Genomic DNA, 18,774 nt, shown 5'->3' on the forward strand with positions numbered 1-18,774 from the left:
CTGAACTTACCACGAGAGACTAGAACTAGAACTAGAATATTTGATGGCGGAGCCACTAGACTTTCCAAAAGGTCCTTCCTAGTGTCTCAGCTTTTCATTTTTGAATGTTCCCTCTACTTGGCGCTGCCCACAATGTTTTGTTTGATATGAGAAATTCAATACTTCTCTAACTGGTATGAGAATAACATCAGCAGCATATATTTGTTTTGTTTGTGGTTGTGGTTTGGTTTGCTCTAACCCTATCTTTCACTCATATTTGAACGATTCAATTTCTAGTTTGAGAAATAAATTAGGCAACATTCAACTTCAAATTAGAATGTGTTAACTTCATTTTGTGCAAGGATAGCTTTCAGAAATAATATCATTTTATAAATACTGTAAAATGTACTATAATTCAAAGTTCCTGTACGGCGTGGGGAGATCATATGCTAAAAGTTTGCTTCTTCGCAAAATAAACCAAATAGATACGGCAAGTAGATGTTACTTGAGTAAAAATACACTCTGCTTGAGCAGTTTAAATGAAAGTGTTGATTCTGACGTCAAAGCCGACATTGCTAGGGTGGATGCTGATCTCAAAAAAAGAATATTTAACACCTTTCTTTGGGAAAATGATCCCACTCTACCGTTTGTTGTTAGAAAAAGTATTGAGAATAGGAAAAAAAGAGAGTATTTTGAGAAAATGTTGGCTGGGGAAGGAAGAACTTCCCGTCCCCTCACACTCAAACTTCTCGATGATCCTGTACAAAAAATAGAAAATGAAACTGAAAAGCCTGTGATTGCGGATGAGATGGAACCACAGTACCCATATTCTATTGAAAATTCATTAAGTGACAATCAATTGGCAAACTCCTCAATCAATGATAATTCAAGAAAAAGGCCCAATAGGAGACGGCAAGAATTAGAGAGAAAGAAAAAGAGAGGTATGCTTTTTCAATACTCAAACTCGTTTTAATTGAACAGTAGAAATAGTTGACGACTGGTGTACAATAAGCCATAAGGGCTGTTGTAACATGTGTTAACAAATTTTTGGATTTTTGGTTCGGATGCTACAGACTGTTTCAAAACAGTTTTCTGCTCCCAAATGTTGTCAATGTTGTAAGACAAGTTGTAAGCTGTAACACACCTGTTGGCAGTTGTGCATTTTACTAACACTGCGCTCAACAAATGGCCTTACGGTTTACGACTTATGGCTGATTGTAGAACGGGCATTATGAACTGAGGTCTCTCTTTGTTTCAGTGAGTCTGTGGATGAGTGATTATGAATTCTATGATGAAAAGTCATTGGATGGAAGAAATTCGTATTTTGGAACATCTGATCCAAATGAACCTGTTAGCAAGATTCCTTGTGGCGGGTGTGGTGCTTTACTGCACTGTCAAGTAGGTAATCTGATGAGAAATACATGGTCAATTATTTTCGTAATTAAAAACTACTTATCCATCAATTATTTTTATTTTAAAGGATCATTCTATTCCTGGCTATCTTCCTAAAGAACTGTTTGGCAAAAGAAAAGTTACAGATTTAAAGTCTATGATATGCCAAAGATGCCATTTTTTGAAGAAATTCAATATTGCCCTTGATGTCAATGTTACACCGGAGGATTATCCAAAAATTATCTCCCGTATTAAAAACGAGCGTGCAATTGCAGTTCTACTAGTTGATCTACTGGATTTCCCGTGTAGCATCTGGCCTGAAATAATGGGAATTATTGGTGAGACTTCATAGTTGTAATTTAACAATTTCATATTTAGATTACTATTTTATCTAATGTGCCGTATTATTTTAGGTGAAAAAAGGCCAGTCATAGTTGTTGGGAATAAAGTTGATTTGATTCCTGGAGACCACGATGGGTACCTTAAACATATCAAAAATACACTGCAAGCATATGTTGAAAAGATGGGTATTGCCAAGGCAAATATCAAGCATGTGGCTCTCATCAGTGCACAGACAGGGTTTGGAGTGGAAGATCTTATAACACAAATGCATCAATTATGGGAGTATAAGAGTAAGTTCCAACATAAGTTCTAACTTTTAAAAAAGTAACTCTCTGTTCTTGGAATTTTTGCTCTAACAAATTTTTCTAAAAGGTGATGTATACTTGATTGGTTGTACAAATGTTGGAAAATCCTCCCTATTTAACCAATTGTTACAATCAGACTTCTGCAAAACTCTAGCTATTGATGTTGTTCAGAGAGCAACAACATCAATTTGGCCTGGAACAACCCTCAACTTACTCAAGGTTTGTAATAAATTTAACTTCAAGTGTACCTCACAGCATTTTCAATAACCAATCTTATTCTGTTTAAAGTTCCCTATCTTAAGACCCGAGGGATGGAGGTTGGCTGAAAGGAAAAAAAGGCTTAGTTCTGAAGCAAGCCTACAAAAACAAGAGAGATCTCTCCAGAAGGAACAACTGAAACGAAATAGAATGTATAACTTACCATCTCTTATCCGTGAGTTTGCATCATACACGCACTTTTATTCATGAAAAGCCTCATGAGTATGCATCTATGATAAAATTTAACATGTTCAGTGATTCTTTTTATATCCCTTCAGAGCATGTTGGTAGAACTTTCATAAAACATGATCTGGAAAATAGAGCGCTTCCACTAGATGTAAGAAAGGCTCAGTATAATGAAAACTCCAAAGATTTTGTGGCTGGACGTTGGTGTTTTGACACCCCTGGTGTGATGCATCCAGATCAGGTATACTTTCGTACTAATCTACTCCTCACTATGTGTTTCGTTGTATGCGTCGGGATTGGGTGGGTTTGCCTACCCACAGAGGCCATGGCGCCTTACGCCAGGGGCCTACACCGGTGCGTTCACAGAAACAACCAATCATGAACTTACGTCATTATTTTTTGTTTGGTCTAGATATTAAATATTCTCACTACAGAAGAGCTACAGAAAACATTACCAAAGACACCTATAGTTCCCCGCTTTTTTATACTGAAGCCTGGAAGAAGTGTTTTTCTGGCAGGCTTGGGCCGCATAGATTTGCTAAGTGCTACTAATGACAATTCAGCAAGGTATATTTCCATACTGTATTTACTGAAATGTTACAACTACATGAGTACACCATCATACTTCATATGACATTTTTTCCATCCTTTTTTTCAGAATTGTAGTTTTTTCCTCAAGCGCTCTTCCTGTTTCTATTGTCCAAACACACGAGGCAGAAGATGTATACACGAAATTCCTGGGATCTGAACTAATGGCTGTACCCTGTGGAGGCTCAAAAAGGCTTGCTGACTGGCCAGGACTTCAAGCAAGTGATGAGCTAATTAATATTAAGGGATCTGGATGGAAAGAGAGTTGTGCTGATATTGTCCTTTCTTCAGCAGGTACTTTCAGAGAAAAGACATGATATACGGTAATATAGAAGTTTTAATGTAAAAATATAATACATTTTCTGTTTTAATTATCTACAGGTTGGGTTTCCATCTCTGCAGCTGAATATATGGAAATGTGTTTTAAAGTGTGGACTCCATATGCCCGTGGAATTCACTTGAGACAGCCATCCTTGCTTCCATTTGCAATCAACTTCAGAGGAAAAAGAATTGATCACACTCCAACATATCATAATAAGCGAGCAGATGGTTCATCTGTGACAGAATTAGTTGAGGAAGTTCTATAAGTCTTTGTTCATAACCACCACTGCTACCACTCAATAATTATGCAAAATAAAGCAAACAAAAGAGTAATTTGAAAGTTACCCAAAATTCTACAATTAAAAGACTTGGAAGCCAAAGAAAGTATTTTTAATGTACTTTACCTAAGAATGGCACACAGCCATTTGAAGTGTTTCCATGTTTAGTTCATGAAGTAATTTGAGGAAGGTATTTGTCCATAGCTTTGGTAAAAATGGAATGGATCTGTCCACAGTGTGTATGTACTGTTTCTTCTAAATATGCTTTGATGGGCTTTAACAGATGCTGGATCAGGTCTGTGCCTAATTGATACTGGAACATTCAAACATGTATATCATGTCAAAGCATTATATTAATTCATACAGATATTTTTAAATAAGTGATTAGAATAAGGAGATAAACTTTTTTTCTGCTTCATATGTGATATATACCTCTTCAAAAGCACGGTATACAGCCCTAAATGCAGGCTGCTTTTCTGAATGAAATGTTCCACGGGAACCATGCAGAACAGCGACACCTTCTTTTTCTGCACTTGAACATACACTCATATACATACAATGATCAGATCTATAATTAAATCTGCAAGGGTAAATGTACAGCTTATCTGGAATAGAAAAAAAAAAAAAAAAAAGAACAACATTTACGTCAGGGGAATCAAATCTCCTATTTTTAAAAAAAAGTACAATCCACAATACATACGAGGGTAGTAGTGGAAAATTATGTTGATTATATCCTGGTCACCCCAGGTAATTTTTAGCTTAAATTCTTTGTAAACTGGAATGACATAATCCTCCCAATGAAATTCACGCATCCTTGTGAGATTCATAAGCATGACACCAGAATTGACGCCTACAAAATAAGAGTGACAAAGAAAATCATAACTAAAGGTGTTTCATGTTTTTACGTATGTTATTGGTATTAGATTTTAATTTTAAAGTTACCATATGGCCCATAAAATGGATGGTGGGCAAATCTGTTGTACCACCCTGTGTTAGGGTCTTCATGTTCAAATGCAAGGGCTGCCATCTGAGATGTGTTCATTGCGCTAAAGTGATTCCATATATTTTTAAGAGGAGATAGGAATAATGTATCAGTATCAACATATAAAATAGAGTCTGTTTTGCTCAAAATTCCCTGAAATTCAATGGAACATACATTTAGTCACTATGTCTCAATAAAAAAAAATTAATAGCAATCAAGGCTGATGTATCTTACAGGCAAAAAGAGTCGTTGTGAAGCACACGGCTTGAACAGTTTCCTCCATTCTTCAGCCTTGCCTTTTTGTGGAAATGTAATTGGATGCAGTTCAAATTCCAATGAATTATTTGTCAGTGATTTCCATTCAGTAAGCTGGGAAAAAATACATGTTTATATTAGGTCTGACAGGGGCAGGGGTGCAAAACTGATACCAAAATATTAACATGGTGCCCAAATTCAAGTCCAGTTCCTTTCTGCTCTCTCTCCTTGTACGGAAAGACAGAAAAGGAACTGGCACACTGTCAGTCCAATTGAGAATTTTGACAGTTCCCAAGTGTATTAGTGTATTAACCAAATTTAGCGATTTACTGGCCTACCTTTTCTTTGAAACTTGAAGTTAAATTTTCATCAGAAAATATAATAAATCTCAGTGGCTGCCACCATTCAGTAAATATGAGGGCAGACTTGAGCATGGTCAGAGTCTCATCCAAACGGTCTCCACAGGCAACAACCGCAACAGCAATTTCTGATATTCTGGAAAAAGCATTGGCATTAATCATATTGTTCTTGATAAAGGAGAGGGTCGAGAGAGAGAGACTTCAAAAACTGACGATGGTAGAGAACCAAAAAAATTACAAGGGTAAATTAAAATACTTACGTCTCAGATCTATGTGTACTTTTGATTTCATTTTTATTAAAACTTATATTGTGGTTTGGTATTTCATTTTTTAAATGGGAATGACTGACTTTAGCTATGGTGGATGAAAATAATGATAGCCCAAGATAATAGAAAAGAGCTGACGACACAACGATACATAAAAATAAAACGTTGGCATTTGAACTAAATGACATATTTGCAGCATCTAGAAGCTTTATAAAATCCACCCTCCCATTCTCTAAATCGTTCACAACCTCTGTGTCAAAACAACACAAACCCCACTAGCTGCACTGAAACGTAAACAAAAACCATAACCTAACCACGAACTGCAAATAACGCAGGGGAACTGTCACGAACGCCACCAATAAACAAAAGACGCTCAGTAAAATGGAAAATGGCGATCGCGAGCTGGATGATTCGGGGAAGAAGCCTACGTTCAGGCCGATTTAACCGTGGTAATTGCAATTTCACGTGTCATATTTGGACATATTTTTTTTCAGAAAATATAGAATATATCCACACGTTTCATGTCATACTTTCTCAGGTCGCCATGACGGAGATGAGGAGAACGTCCAACTGGACCTGTCCAAAGGTAACGGCACTTCTATCAATAAACACGATTTATGTAATTAAAAGCCACGATTTCGCTACCGGTTGTTGTATTTTCTATATCCTCGACGTTTTATTGTTATTTTTGTATGCTGGTCACTTGCCTTCACACCTGCAAAAGTGCAAGGATTTGTATTTCCTTCTGCTATTAGCATCAGTCCTTTGCCTCTGTATTTTCATATTTCCTTCAAATAGTGAGAATATTTTTGTATAGTCTTTTCATCTGATGATAATTTCTTTTTGCAAATATACCTCTTATTCCACAAAGAATTGATACATTTCTGTCATAAATACTGTATCAGCAAGGCTGAACCAACCAACGAGAACGATCTACTTTGAGTGTCAACCTAAACATTAATGAGTTTGTTCATTCTAACTTGTTTTGTCATTTTTCAGATCCTAAAGAGAATATCCAAGAAATATTTAACCATGTCTGCCAGAGGCATGGAGTTGTGGAAGGAAAACGGTTAGGCTATTTAAATGCGTTTGTTAAACTAGTCAGTCAACCAAGCATCAGTCATGCTCAACTAGGCTACAGTAAAGAAGAACTTCTTTGTTGGTAAGTTGTTGAGGGATTCCATTTGCTGTTATTACTGCTGAAGCAGTTTCGCTTTAGCAGATGATATGTTTTTCAAAAATTCTTATCCAATATGTCCATGTTTTTTAGTTTGAGAACATCATTGGTACATGAGGGAACTCAAGTCCGAGCTGCTGGTTTGCGTGCAATCCGCTACATCCTTCAAGATGAAAATGACATTCGTGTTTTGATACAACTGCAAATCCCAAGTCTAATAGCTAGGTATTACTATACTTTTTGATGCTTTGTTAGAAAGCTTTCATTTCCCCGAATTTTTTTTTTATTCCATCGTGTTGTGGTTTTTTCAGGAGCCTTGATCTTGCTCTTCGAAATGATTTGGAAAGAATTCAAGCTATTCGTATCATGCGCAGAATTCTTGCCATAAGTCCTTCACATTTCCCTGTCTCATTACTTCGTTGCCTAGTGTCTCTTGCTAATGGAGCTGCAGAAGCAAATGACCGGATGTTGCGTGCCTCACTCGCTGTGCTATGTGAGATTTGTAAGTTTTATGATATCTTTCTAAAGTAAAGCCTTTTGCTTGTGTGGAAGCTCTTATGTAATACTTTTTTAATTAAATTTAGGTGTACTGAATCCACTTATATTCATTAAGTGTGGAGGAATAACACCATTGGTCCGCAATATTCTTGAATGTGGCCTTCCTCGAGTTTCTGAGTCACTGGTTGGCTGCTTACTCTATTTACTTGATAGACCAGAAACCCGTTCAGCGGCTCGTTTAGATCTTCAATGCTTTGCTGAGCCATATTGTGACTTTTATTTTCGCAAAGGGGCAGTTGCAAACTCAGACAAAGCAAAGTATGTAGTTTTTTTATTCCCTACTTCTCTGTCATGTAAATTGCAAAATATGAAACTCTTCAAACATTTTTTTTCTTCTACAGAGGTGAAAGAGAAATACGTGAAAGAGAACTAAGACTTTACTCTAGCCATGTTGCCCTCTTGTCAATTTTAAGATCATGGCCAGGCTTGTTACATTTTTGCAATCCAACTGGGAATTCTGGCCTACGTGCTCTTGTTGATATACTTTATCTGAAGCAGCTTGAGATCAGGGTCAGTAGAGTCCTTGTTATATTTATATCTATAAGCTTAACTGTATTCAAAGTTCGTTCAGATTTTCTCAATTTTTATTTTTTACATACAGAAAGCTGTTCTTGATCTGCTATATGACCTTCTTGGTATTCCATTGCCTGAATGGACAGATGAGCTCAGTGTTGCCCTCGATGCAGTTGATCCCTCCCATCCTCAGGACTCCTGGCGCCTTAATGAGGGTTTTGTAGCTGCTGAAGGAAGAAGTGTTCTCTCTCACCTTGCTAAGTATAGGTATGTATTGTATCTATTGTATATGTGTATACTGGTAAAAGATCACTTTTAATTTGAGTACTAAAATATTACCTCTTAATGACTATGTGCTTGCAGGCCTAACATTGTAGTAAACCACTTATCAGCACTCCTTCAAGCTTTCCTGGATGCTGGCCTCCTTGCTGCTATTGTAGAAGTTATTGTTGCCGAAGATACCTTTCTCTCTGTTCGGGCAACTATTCTACTCGGTCAGTATTATGTAACTGGTTAACACCTACAGCAGTCTTGATGTCCTTACTTTCCTCTTTCTTAACCTTGTTTTCATCTGCAGGTCAACTTTTGCACATGATCCATGTACTTTTACCACCTGAATGCTGCAATATCACTCCACCCTTGCCCTCCCTTATGTGGTACGCTGTGGGTGCTTCACCTCTTGATCATCTCCCAGCATCAGCACACCATTCATCCTGTGCAAAACAGACATATAATAAAATTTTGGCGTCTGTTCAACCTGCATTAACTGTTACCAAGGCTAATCAACAACAGGCCCAAGCATCTGTAGCAGCTATGAATCAGCTGCACAGGCTTTTGAAACGCCGACCAGCACCAGCATCCTTATTTTTAGCTCAAATTCTAAATTCATCTAGTCGCTTTCATTCAGAAGCAAGAAAAGCAGCCCGAGAGGAATCACAGTCTTCGGACTCAACAGGTAGGCTTTTCTGGAGGCTATTTGTTTAAATCTGAGCAAGTGCATGGTATGCTATGTATGTTTTGTTGATAGTCTTAATTTTGTCAAGAGGAAATAAGCTTCTGAAAATTTTCTCACTCAAAGTTTGATTAAAATTTACTGAAAAATTCATTGAAATTTACCAAAGTGCAAGCTTTAACCATTTGTAAAATTCTTGCAATATGCTACCAAAATTTGTCAAAATTAAAAACTGACTGTGAAATTCACCTAAAGATACACTTCAAAAAAATACATGGTACCCCAAAATTCAAGCCTATAGATTAATCCTGTGGAATATTGCTTTATTCATATTCATGCATTTCTTACAGGCAATCAAATCAAAGCTACGGCAGTGAAGACCGGCGGCTCAAGACGTCGCCGGCGTTTCAGTGAAAGTGTTCTTAGCATTGCAAGTCGAGGAAGGTATTCCAAATCAAAACTCCAACAGATGTTGGCCAAAGAATCTGAAGAAGCATTGAAAGAGTCGCTTGTCCTGACAAACAAAGATGGTTTTTCATGGAACTGGGAGATTGTGAGATCCATCCTTAAGGGCAAAAGTGATGCACTTTTGAAGCTTGAGGATTCAAACCATAGAACTTTTGTGAAAAGACTTGTGCATTTCTACAAGCCATCTAGTAACCGATTTAGCCGTGTTGAGTTGGGTGGCAACAGGAAGCAAACCAATACATATACCTTAGCTGGAATTGAGCTCTTTGATGCTTTATTGCAAGCCGAAGAAGTTGAAGGTTCAAGACTCACAGGAGAATTGTTGGGGGATATCCATTCTCAAATTGAAGAAATACTCTCTGCCAAAAGTGCTCATGACTGTCTCTTTAGTCCACAGCATATGAACAACTCTCTTTGTCAAGATTATTTTCTATTCATTGGTCATTTATGTCAAAGTAGAAGTGGCTTACGTATTTTAGAGTCATCTGGACTTTTAAGTCTCATTCACCGGCTTGTCACAAACACAAATCATGACTGTTATATCAAACTTGTTGTATCAAGTCTTGATTATGCTGTTCCTGGAGAGCCTAGGGAGATATTGGAGACAATACTGAAGTCTGGTTCTGACTCATCACGCCTCTATGCAACCCAGTTTTTGGTGGTGCTACTCCGAGCAAGGGTTCCCAATTTTCATGAGTGGGGTTTACCACTTGTTATCAATCAAATAAGTGATAAAAGTAAATCAGTGCGCCTTGCTGCCCTCAACATGCTTGATGAAGCATGTGATGAACATGTAAGAGGCTTATTTGAAAGTCTTGAAGGCTATGAAATACTTCATTGAAAAATTTTATGGATCTTATTTTGTCTGTTTTAACTTTCAGATATTTCTGCAGTCCCTTGCAGAACTGCAACCCAAGTTCAATTCTGATGTAGAGAGAGAGCTGCTCATTGAAATTCGGTTGGCTACTGTGCCATGTGGCTTCTCTTATCTGCAGCAGAAAGGATTTCTGTCAAGTCAAATGGACTATTGGGCTGCTGAGTACAACTACAGGTTTGTACCGACAGTAAAGTATATTGTACCCAAGATCAGTTCCTTATATAATTTACTTATATTTTTTGATAGGTATGTTCGATTTGTGGAGGGTGAGATTCATGATGCTTTGTCCTTGCATCAAAGGGGTGAAGATGGTCATTACAGTCGCCGTGTTAGCTCAGCTAAACACGTTGTAAAAGATGTGTTTGTACCTCCCCACCTCTATGGTCAACTAGCCCAACTGCCGCAAGGCTGTAAACTGCTGTTCAATGATTCAAGGGTACATTGTCTTCTGAAGGTATGGTTTTAAAATTTTACTTCTATTCCTAAGGACGTAGTGTGTTTGTATTACTATTGGTGCTCATTCTGTTTAGATTGTGAAAGATCAACAATGCAGCTCAGAGACAGAAATCTTGGAGCTGAAAGCAGCATTGTGGGCTGCTGGTCACATAGCAACAAGCTCATCAGGTTTAGAATGGCTTGCAAATGAAGAAGTCATTCAGTCCATAGTTACCATAGCCCAGAGCTGCCCTGTGTATTCTATTCGTTCAACAGCATTCTACTCTATTGGTTTAGTGGCCACAACAGGCCCTGGTGCAGATCTCCTATCGATGCTAGGTAGGGTGTATGTGGTTGATTAAATGTTAAGCTAATTAATGATAAGTGTAGTATTGGACATATTTTAAGTATTCCTTCTGTCACATTAGATTGGGTGAGTACAAGGCATCACCGGCATGAACGCTGGCCAGTGATACATGAAAATCTCCACTCATCAACTTTGGTACCAAACAAAGAGGACATTACCACTCAAACACTGTTTCTTGCTGATGAGACTGAAACTGAAAGTAGTGTTGTCACGGAAGAAGACGATAGCTCATTGTGGGATGACTCTTTTTCTAACAATGGTGTTCAGTTTTGGAACGAAGCATCTCCAGGTAATAATTAAATTGTGATGTAGTGTAGAAGCTGGGTCTCCTAACAAATTAATACCCATATCTGATGTTTGGCCATAGTCTCTATTATTTTTAGATTTTATTTTTAATTTTCTTTTCCAGGAGACCCACCCAGCCGTAAAGCCCGTACATTGCCTCATCAGAGGGCGCCTCCTGAATGGCCAAGAAAACAACAACGTAGTCTAAGTGAAAGCCAGTCTGGAAGTCCACAGTTGCAGCGGGTTGCAGGCTCTCCTGTTTCTTCATTTTTAACATCATCTTCAACAGGCACAGTTGGAGCAGAAACACAGGCAGTTGGTATGAGTGGAGATGTGTCTAGTTTAGTACATCCTCCAAAATCTACAGATGATATGAAGAGCAGATCAAATAGCTGTTCAGATAGTGGTGTTTGTTCATATGATTCAACTGGTGGAAAGCAAACAACGTATGTTCATTTATCTTTTGGAACTCACAAAACTTCCTGTAAATTTCTGTTTCAAATCATTATATTTTTTTATAAGTTCATTGATAAAGCCAAATTTCTGTATTTTCAGTGATCGGATTCAAACCCTCAGCCCTATTCCAAGCTCAACATCTTTGAATACTCTTAAATCAGCTACTTTAAGTGGTGCTCCCACATCACTTGTCACTCCCATTACAACATTACAGCAGGAAGACCGTGTAAGAAGAACATCTTTTCAAGGTACTGAATACTAAAGAATTTCCTTCTTCTTGAGTGCACTCGCCAGTTTTGGAAATTATAACTCAATTAAAATCCTGTAGGGAGTATAACATCAGATCATCTATCACCAACTCACTCTGCGCTGAGCTCTCGTCTAAGCCAACAAGATGTTGCTGGCTATGCAACTCTTCGTTCTCTTCAACATCAGCAAAGACCACAACTTCCCAATTTGTCATCTAATCTCAACCATTCATTTGGTGCTGCTGACAATTTCTTGGATGATCTCACTGGCTTATCATCTTCGTCACTTACTCGAGAGCGCCAATCTTCATCCTTACTTAGTTCTATGCGTCGCCTTAAAGTCAGAAGTTTGGACAGGCAATCCACACATCCTGCGTAAGTAGCTTTTCAGATAAATCTTTCATCTGTAGTCTCATAATTAGTGTGACCGTGGAAACTTAGTGCCCTTTCTCTTTTCACAGATTTTCAAACTTTGATTCCAAAATAACAGATGAGATTTTTGTTGAGACTCCTACAGCAACTAGCTCTCCAAATAAAACAGGTGTATCGAATCTTACCAAAGATTCAAACCAATGTTACATGGGTATTTCATTGCCACTGTCATCGTCATCCATTTTCCCTTCAAATACTTCTGAAAAAGCTAATGTTGATGGAAGTGTTCCTCTGACTTTTAATGTTGATTATGATAATTTAGAAACTCGAAAGGAAGATAATAAGAGAGGTACATCAGCATCAACTAGTGAAATTGATTGCACACAGGAAACAGGTATATATAGCTGCATGATCTCTCTATTTTCCCTATACCAACCCTTTTGCTCATATATATCTTTCATACCCATTTTATTTCAATTTAAAATCTTATTTAATATCTTTGCAGATGGACCTGAGCTTGTGCAGAATGTTCACCTGTTCACTGAATCTGAAGAGGAAGTGGAGAGTGAGGAGGGAGTCGGAAAAGGATTAGACAGAGATCGTGGCACTGGCAGGGCATCACGACGTAGTGCTCGTAGTGCCGTTAGCCAGAAAGGCCCGAGTGCCCAGAGCCGGTCCCATGCCCGCCGACGGCGTGAGCGTGCCTCAGGGGTTACATACTCGTATACAGAGGTGAGGCCTTACCTACACCAGGTATCCTCCTGTCTTGCCTGCTCATGGAAGGCGGGGCAGCCCCTTGCATCCACCCATCGGGAACGAAAAATTTCCGCAGGTTCTTATCCTGTCAGGACAAGGACAGGTAACAATTAATACTTCTCAGCAAAAGTTTATTTTGAAAATTGTTCGTATTCTGTTTATGTTGTTAATGAAGATTACTAATACATACATATGTCTCTTCCTCAATTACAGAAACAGAGAGCAGCTGCGGTACTGCTGAAGGCAACGAAAGTCCTTCTCGGCAGCGAACTATTAGTGGGGGTGCATTTGGCGAAAGTCTTGAGAGCACCACAAGCACAGAGACAGTTGGATCAGTGCAAGATACTTTAATTGGGACGAAGAATAAAACAATTCTTCGCTCAGAAGTAATGAGGCATGTTGAATGTATGAGTAATCCAATTTGGATTAAACCATGCCAGCAATCTTTGCTTCAGTAAGATATCACTTCTATTTTCTTGTGACTGTTTCTTTTTTCTCATAAAATATTTCTACTATAGGAAATTCTTGTTGTTGTTTTTTTTAAATTGCAGCTCAAAGCAGAAACATCCTCAAATGCTGGATGACATATGTTTATATTCAGATCTAAGTGAAAGTCTGGCATCTAGCAACTATCGACTTCAGGCAAGGCGCTTTCTTCAGGAAATTTTCCTGGATGTTTCATTTCCTGAGGTTAGTTTGCATACTTCATTGTTGTTATTTCAGAGTTTTATACTTAACCTCAAATCAGTTTTTAAGTGCTATAATATTTTATTGCAGATTTATGAAGAAGCTGTTACCATCTTAAAATTATCGCATGTTGCTAGCTTGGGATCAGATAGTTCTCACACTCGAAGTATTTCTGTATCTCTCCCACCTGGTGAGGGACTGATCATGACTGGAAGTGTCAAAATTGTGGAAAACCAGATGCCTCCTCCACTCTCTATGGTGTTAGAAGAATTGTCTGGTAGTGAAGGGCGAAGAGGCAGCACTTGCAGTGTTGCCCCTGGAAGTATACCTAAACTATCTGGAGTTGGTCCTAATTGTGCACAGGTTGCAGTCAAAGAACAGTTTAATGCAATAAATAGAATATCCTCTTCTCCTGTTTTAATGGGAAGTGATACTGAAACTTTGAAAGTTGACCAATCTTCCTCTATTAGCCGTACAAGTTTACCTAGTAAAACTATGTCTTCTTTTGACTCTTCTCCTGTTAACACTAGTGACTCCAAGCATCTTAACAACTCTGTCGATGTTGATAAAACTGCATCTGATGTTGATAGTTCAAATGACCAGAGAAGTGTTGCAACCCAGCCAATCAAGAAGACCGTATTTAGTTTACTTTCACAAATGGATGGTACCACTTCTTCACGAAAGAAAAATGAGTCAGAAAGTTTGCAAAGGAATAATGTAGATGAAAAAGAAACCAAAGTTAGTGAAGTAGTACCTGACTCAGAAGAACCCAGTAGCCCAATTAGGCTACTTACTAATTGCCGTCTTCAAAGTACTGATGGTAGTGATATTAGACCTATAAGCTCAGAAAGTGCAAGTGATTAATTATAAGGTCTATTAACTATTGACCTACACCATGAATTTCTGAATCTTAATACCTATATCAATAAATTGGGGAAAACTTTTTAAAAACATTAAATGTAAATATTTTGTCTTGAAATATGTATGCACTAAAAGCTATAACAATGCCAAATTTTAAAATTTTATATTATTGTGTTAGCAAGTCAACCTGAGAGCTTTGGGTAGAACTGATGTTGAATTTGTCGTTTAAAAATGTGCCAAATTGTAAGCAAGCAACATGGTGAACTAAGTAATAATAATGGCTGCATGTGGACTTACATCAAACTTCCCCTCTGCCCTGTAAAGCATTATTTTAGTGAAGTTTGCTTGGTTCATGACATATCCAAATGTTTGTGTATTTTAACAATGTGTTGTGTGCTGTACAGTTTGTTATTTGCTAGTTAGTCTGTTGAAATTCTCACTTTCTTCCTATTTTTAATAATAAAGAGAATTAGGTATAAGAAAGCAAGATTTTTAAGATTTTGCACTAATAAGTGCATGAACTGGTTAAGTTAGGGCAGCCCGTCTTGTAAAAAATTCTATCAAAACTTATTTATTTATTGTCAACAATCATCAAACGATCAAGTATGGTTCAGTGCAGAAGAAATAAACAAAATGGGTACTTTTAAACTGGAAGTAAAACCAACCATCCAAGGTTGGTTTTGTACAACGTTTTTAAGCATTGATATTTGCTTAAAGTCTAAACAAACGATTGAGATCTAAATGAAAATGAGTGAAAATTGTGCTTTGTTTTATTTAAACACTAAATTGTTGTCCAAAAATGTTGATTCACTGTTTAGTACTGGTGTAAGCTGTCCTCTGGCTTAGCTATTGTGTCATTTTTTATGTTGTATGAAACAGTACTACTGCGCTATCAACTCAGTATTAAATGCCCTCTTAATTTTATAACCTGATGTTTGGCTTTTATTATTAATATCCCTCTCCGCTCAAACATCAAAACCTTGAGCCATAAAAACCCTTAAAAATACATTCTCTCCTGAGTCGCATTTGAAGTTGGCGGCGCTCAATCTCTGTGGTGGAGGGGGCGTGGTCCCTAACTCACACGATAAGCAATAGAGGGCGTAGCGGTCAAGTCGCGAGGCGAGGCGAGGAGGTGGCAACTGCGACGACGCGACGCGACTAGTAACACGCACTTGAACGACAGTGATCACATTCCGCTCAAAAGAGTTTTATTTAGTCTTCGACAAAGTGTCTATTGGCTGTGAACCGTACTTTTGAAGAAGAATCACCATGTCTTCAAACGACGAGAGCAATCTGAAGGCGGGTCATCCCCCGGCAGGTAAATAAGAGATCACTTTGTAGGGGTAAACATAGCTTTGTTCCCTTTTGTCACGTAGGCAACATGCGGTGAACGGAACATCTGTCAGGTGTTTTGAACAGATATCTGGCCCTCATGGTCATAACATTTGCGTAAGCTTTTCTCATTTGGAATCGTTGCAAAATTCAACATGGTCACATAAACCTTTTAAAAAATCAATTGTTACTTGTGTGACTTGATATTTGCCCCCTCACAGCCAACTTTTCCTTATCTTTCTTTGTCTTTCATCAAAATTTCTAACAAACACACTCTGTGATATTTTCAACTGCTACTCCTATATGCTTGACAGATTCTGAGCCTTTCTCATTTAAAACCCGATGTTAGCTTAGCAGTGGTATCGGGCACATAAAAATAATGTTTTTACGGCTTCTCCTTAGCTAGTTAAGCTCTTTGAGCAGATGTAATGCAGCTTTTGCAAATTTTACCTGTATTCTTAATTTTCTCTTCTGTAATCAAATCGTTTACCTATAATAGCCTATATTTCTTGTTGCCATGCACTGGCGCACAATCAGCTATAAATGGTATCATGCTTTATTGCTTGGCTTGCAAAATAAGTCAGCTCAACTTTTTTTATCTCCTGTTTTTACTTACAGTTAAAGCAGGTGGTATGCGTATTACCCAACACAAGTCTACTAAGGAAAAGCCAGAGAAGGATGTTAATGCAGAGGAAGGTGATGACCACATCAATTCTCTGACTGCTTCAACTAGGTTTGTTCAATAAATTTTTATTTCAGTTTTCATCTGAAAACGCCAATGAACATACATTAAATTTGTTCTGCTGATACCTTTTAAACTAAATTTATTGTTATTTCAGCCCTCCTAAGACTACTTTGGTATCAGGAGCACCGGTTAGAGGAAACGCAGACTTCCCAACTGAGGCAGTTCAGCATTTCCATAACAAACCTCAGCCTACTCATGATGCTCGCCCTACTCATGACAAGGCAAACCACATTCAGCAGCCCAGGAAGTAGAATGTTACATCTCTTGTCAGCAAGCGTACAGTCAACCGAATTGTTTGTGTAAAAATTGTAGCCATATTTGCTCAAGGCGGCTTTCTTTCACTATTAACACAGACATCTTATAAATAACCCATAAAAATAATTAAAATTAAAAATTGTTTCCCCAAAAAAAGGTTAATGACACTTGCCATTCACAAAATCTGGAACTTTGCTACATATTTTTATAGAGCTTAATTAAGTTCTGTGATGTGATGTAACAAAAAAACTAGCTTGTTTTTCTATTAAAAGACCAAGCATCTGAATAAAGTTGCTTGATGTACAATGAGAGGCTGATAAAATTGCAATGCTTTATGTTGTTTAAAGTTGTGAATTCCTGTAATTGCATTTATGTTTCTCAATGGCTATCAACATACTCACGAAGTACAAGTACGTATCTTATAACTGCTCATGGTATGTAAGTCAAGCATTTCTGGTTATCCATTTTTTCTATTGGTTTGTTGTTTGTCAGTAGTCAGTTTGTGTGTTGTAGGAATGAGAGAGCTTAGATTTTTCAAAATATTTCAGAGTTAAGTTTCCTTTTGTTTTCACTTAGAAAAGATTTTTTTTTAATGTGGTTGTGTTTGTGCTTTCCATGTTTATTACTTAGTTGAAATTCACATTCCGATGTGGACTGAGATACTTATGTTGTTGGAATGTATGTAAGCATTCAAATTGAAAATTTTTAAGAGTACCTTTTTAAAAGTGTATTTTATTAGTTAATCATGCATAATTGGAATAGAAGGGCTCAAATATAATTACACAGATCTGTTAATATCATTCTTGTTCTCATGAATGAAAATCAGGAATTATTACTTGGATTTACATTGCCATTTCTAAAATATTTGGGTTATTTTGGGGGCACTTGCTCTGTTTGTTCTGTGTCTGATAAGAGAGCAATGAATATATCCCTACTTGGCAATAACAATTTGTGTGTTATTTGCCATGAACCGGTGAAAATTGTTTTCTTTGTTACCTGGTGAATACATTTTTTTGTGTTATGCACACTGGTTCAAATAAAAACTGTTGCAAATTTATTGGGCGATTAAACTCCATTTCCTTACTTTCCCTTGTGCTTTTTGTTTGAATTGTTAGCGAGGCCTGCCAGTGCTAAAGCTCCATCGACCATCGGGTAGGAGAGGTGGGGGGGGAGGCTTCCTAGGGTCGTCATTCCCTCATCTCATAGGGACCACGGAGGACACAGTGTGTCTTCCGTGATAGGGACCTTGTGCGTCCTGGTAGTCCTGGTGAGGGGGAGGGGGGCATTTCTGACCGCCTCTCCCTGCTGTGGGACCACCTGTAAATCCTGAGAATGGACGGCACTTGCGGCCAGAGGCTGGCTCGCTGGCCGGTGTTGGTCTGGTAGTGAAAGTACATTCCTGAAGATGGCAGCACGGGGCCCTGGCGGGCCCTGGCCGTGGGGCCTGTGGCGCGACCTGGGCTGGACGGCTCGGCCCGGGGCCCGGCCAGGGAGGGAAAGTAACTCTGAGGCTGAGCGGAGGGTGACTCCACCACGCGCCTAGTGATGGGTATCGGTATCGAGCCGTCGGCGGTGCGAGGGAGATGGCTATACAGCCCCCCCATCGGTCACTCATCACGAAGACTCTCCAGGTTGATGCAGGTGCACTTACACCGCGCGGGGAAGTCCCCCCGGGCCGGCGGGGCGGGCCGGGGCGGGAGTGTCGCCGTGCGCGCGACTTGCGCAACGTGTGAGTGCGTGCGTGTCTGTGTGTTGCGACACGGCGGCGCTGCGACACGGCCGGGTGGGGCTCTCGGCTCCGCACCGCACGACAGACTCATCGGTAGCGGCCGGCTTGTTTGTGAGGCGGACCAGGGAGGGAGGGGAGGGCAGGGGAATCACTTTCACTGGTGGCGTTTGGCGCGTGCGGCTCGGGACGC

General features: G+C 38.8%; 4 protein-coding genes across 4 annotated transcripts; 3 read left to right on the forward strand and 1 right to left on the reverse strand.

Moving 5' to 3' along the window:
- Window positions 1-190: 190 nt before the first annotated feature.
- On the forward strand, window positions 191-3,704 carry LOC113209574 (nitric oxide-associated protein 1). Its single transcript, XM_026427173.2, has 10 exons — window positions 191-920; window positions 1,238-1,377; window positions 1,460-1,709; window positions 1,785-2,003; window positions 2,086-2,237; window positions 2,307-2,451; window positions 2,555-2,703; window positions 2,875-3,029; window positions 3,121-3,344; window positions 3,432-3,704. Exons 1-10 carry the CDS (start codon window positions 383-385, stop codon window positions 3,635-3,637), a joined length of 2,178 nt encoding a protein of 725 aa, XP_026282958.1. The 5' UTR covers window positions 191-382; the 3' UTR covers window positions 3,638-3,704.
- On the reverse strand, window positions 3,370-5,709 carry LOC113209575 (glucoside xylosyltransferase 1). Its single transcript, XM_026427174.2, has 8 exons — window positions 5,506-5,709; window positions 5,225-5,381; window positions 4,866-5,000; window positions 4,592-4,784; window positions 4,350-4,499; window positions 4,082-4,254; window positions 3,776-3,962; window positions 3,370-3,605 (listed from the first exon to the last, which is right to left on the reverse strand). Exons 1-7 carry the CDS (start codon window positions 5,697-5,699, stop codon window positions 3,819-3,821), a joined length of 1,146 nt encoding a protein of 381 aa, XP_026282959.1. The 5' UTR covers window positions 5,700-5,709; the 3' UTR covers window positions 3,370-3,605; window positions 3,776-3,818.
- A 119-nt stretch (window positions 5,710-5,828) lies between these two features.
- LOC113209572 (rapamycin-insensitive companion of mTOR) lies at window positions 5,829-15,455 on the forward strand. Its single transcript, XM_026427172.2, has 23 exons — window positions 5,829-5,960; window positions 6,050-6,097; window positions 6,511-6,673; window positions 6,782-6,913; window positions 7,000-7,190; window positions 7,273-7,504; window positions 7,588-7,756; window positions 7,848-8,026; window positions 8,123-8,253; window positions 8,337-8,714; window positions 9,062-9,972; window positions 10,061-10,230; window positions 10,303-10,510; window positions 10,587-10,830; window positions 10,920-11,147; window positions 11,268-11,589; window positions 11,699-11,847; window positions 11,928-12,222; window positions 12,309-12,613; window positions 12,725-13,078; window positions 13,189-13,429; window positions 13,527-13,665; window positions 13,753-15,455. The coding sequence occupies exons 1-23, from the start codon at window positions 5,900-5,902 to the stop codon at window positions 14,524-14,526; spliced, it is 6,024 nt and encodes a 2,007-aa protein (XP_026282957.1). The 5' UTR covers window positions 5,829-5,899; the 3' UTR covers window positions 14,527-15,455.
- A 188-nt stretch (window positions 15,456-15,643) lies between these two features.
- LOC113209583 (death-associated protein 1) lies at window positions 15,644-17,912 on the forward strand. Its single transcript, XM_026427185.2, has 3 exons — window positions 15,644-15,841; window positions 16,474-16,588; window positions 16,695-17,912. Exons 1-3 carry the CDS (start codon window positions 15,793-15,795, stop codon window positions 16,849-16,851), a joined length of 321 nt encoding a protein of 106 aa, XP_026282970.1. The 5' UTR covers window positions 15,644-15,792; the 3' UTR covers window positions 16,852-17,912.
- The last annotated feature ends 862 nt before the right edge of the window (window positions 17,913-18,774 follow it).

The sequence above is a fragment of the Frankliniella occidentalis genome, unplaced genomic scaffold, assembly GCF_000697945.3.
Source record: "Frankliniella occidentalis isolate FOCC.00 unplaced genomic scaffold, Focc_3.1 Scaffold49, whole genome shotgun sequence".
NCBI lineage: Eukaryota > Metazoa > Arthropoda > Insecta > Thysanoptera > Thripidae > Frankliniella > Frankliniella occidentalis.